The 2,503-nt window shown below is 33.5% G+C and overlaps 1 protein-coding gene across 1 annotated transcript; it reads right to left on the reverse strand.

Moving 5' to 3' along the window:
* Window positions 1–311: 311 nt before the first annotated feature.
* On the reverse strand, window positions 312–2,020 carry LOC145140688 (uncharacterized). The gene is made up of 7 exons (XM_079074095.1): window positions 1,989–2,020; window positions 1,613–1,789; window positions 1,234–1,352; window positions 1,107–1,141; window positions 879–1,034; window positions 545–787; window positions 312–458 (listed from the first exon to the last, which is right to left on the reverse strand). Exons 1-7 carry the CDS (start codon window positions 2,018–2,020, stop codon window positions 312–314), a joined length of 909 nt encoding a protein of 302 aa, XP_078930221.1.
* Between the last annotated feature and the right edge of the window lie 483 nt (window positions 2,021–2,503).

The following is a 2,503-nucleotide window of genomic DNA, read 5'->3' on the forward strand; positions in this document are numbered from 1 at the left end:
CCATGGTTTTAAAGTACACAATTGGTCCACAAAACAAACATGTGGTGATTGGTGAGCTATAATATTCCACAAACTATACTAAACTATATTTTAATATTTTTATTAAATCATACCTTGTCACTTTTTCTATATGATACTTGTCATGCCACCCACATATATTACAAAAGCATTCTTTCTCCTACCATACATGATTACAGTGAAAATTTTTAAAAACTCTTAACTTTATTTCTTATGCAACATATCCTTATATTTTTTTTCACATATTCATTTAAGTAAAACATATAGTTTTACCAAATACCAACCAGCACAGTTTATGTGGAAGTTGCAATAGAATGGTAGTCATCCTCACTTTGCCTTTGTCTCCTATAAGAAACAACAAGAGCTGCAAAAATTGCCAATCCAAACACAGCTACACGCCAAAAGAAGATTGGTATTGGTACCACGTAATCTTGATGAATCTGCAAGATAGTAACCTACTTATTATATTATTTACCATGTATAGCAACATACTTAAAGGGCTGTTTTGGGATTTAGAAAATCTTACTTGAACTGAAGCATCCAAAGTAGAAGAAGAATCTGCAACAATAATATAGAAGAGCCCAATAACTCCCGTATGGCTCTTTTCACTGTTGTAATTAGACTCCAAATTTAAAACTTCATCTTTGGTTATCTTTATAGAACCTGGATTAGGGTAACATGTGGTCATTCCTACAATATATCCAACTTCATTTCCTGCTTCATTTCCTTCTCCATATATAGCTCTAGATGAGAAAATTACACGTCCATCCTGAATAAAGTTCATAAATTTTGATCTTTATACACAAATCAAGATTAAAAAAATAAACAACACCCAACTCCAAAAAAGTTAAAATATTCACCCCTCCATATAAAGCATAACCTATTCCACCACTATGCAGATGTGCAACACCATAGACAACATCACCAGAAATTAGGAAACTTGCTTTTGATTTTTTTATGTTGGTGAAGTCATTAGTTGCACTTCCATTTTCACTTTTTTCAACATTAAACTCAATCTGTAAGAGTGTAAGATTCAAAATTTTAGTAAAAAGGTGTAAAATTTTGGTTTCATTTTAGTTACCACTTACCAAGCAACCATGGATTCCAGTGTTCTCCCAAGTATCTGTGACATCAAATAGATATTAACAGGTATTATGGAGTCACTCCAATCAAACCACTCAACGGTGTACTTTAGGTAAAGGTTTCTTTTCACACTTTCAACTCCATTTTTCACTTTGCATTGTGTTCCATCATAGCAACATAATAAACCTACCACATAATTTGGTTTCAAAGGTCGACCATATTCATCTTCTGTCACATTATACAACTTACATCTGCATCACCAAGTCCAAAACAAAAAAACTCATCAAAATCTTTGAAAGATAAGTAAATGGGTTGTTTCTTTTGAAATACATGATATATATATATATATATATATATATATATATATATATATATATATATATACACCTGCATTCATGTATTTTACCTTATGTTAGGATTGATTAGATAAAAATAATCGATTTCACTAAAAAAACTTTTACATAGAAATTTTGTCCAATATTAAAGTGAAACTAAAATTACGCTAAATTGCCTTGATAGTTCGTTAGTGTGCAGTATGTTGGCCAGCTTTGATTGTCCATATTCTAATTCCTTTACCCAAACATTATGATAACCACATACCAAAATGGTTGGTTGACAATTGGGTTCCCATATGAACCAAATTCTTTGTTCTTCAAATATCTCTAGTGAAATCAAAATCCATATGTACCTGATTTCATTAAAAAAAAATATGAATCGTACATATCAAAGCATTTATGAGAAGAAAACAACAAATAAAAGGTAAAAGAATTTGTTGACAAACCTAAACAACTATGTGTTGCCCGTTAATCAAGATTTGTCTGCGGTGTGTGAGTGGTGTAAGAAAGAAAAAGAAAACCCTTTCTAGCAGGTGTCGGTAGAGTAGAAACCTTGGCCACAATTGATTACAATTGATTTCCATTGTAGACTTTTGTTACCAGAGTATGTCGAGTGCGAGGAAGAAGAAACCTTGTATCACCAGGAAACATAAGTCGGTGCCATCTAGGGATCGAATGGTTCATAAAAAACTGATGTAAGCTTGAATGAAAGTAGAATCGATGAGAATGTAGAGATCCCAAATTAAAACCTTGTCCAGTAGAATCGATTTGAGAGTGAGTATTGGATTTATTGCTTCCCTTTCCTGGTTCACTTACCCTTTGGTTACCCTAGGCGATCGATTCAAAATTTCACGAAAAAACCCTAGGTCGCGACCGATAGAGACAAGAAGGATTGGTCGAAGGTAGGATTGGATCCGATTTCAAAGAGTAACAGTAGATTTCACTGAAAAAACCCTTTCCCCGTTCGTTTGACCTTTGGTTACCTCAGTCGATCGATTCAAGCTTTCAATAAAAACCCTAGGTAGCGACCGAGAGAGACAAGAAGGCTTGGGCGATGGTAGGATTGG

The sequence above is a fragment of the Lactuca virosa genome, chromosome 9 (genome assembly GCF_052849685.1).
Source record: "Lactuca virosa cultivar CGN04683 chromosome 9, Lactuca_virosa_CGN04683_v6, whole genome shotgun sequence".
NCBI lineage: Eukaryota > Viridiplantae > Streptophyta > Magnoliopsida > Asterales > Asteraceae > Lactuca > Lactuca virosa.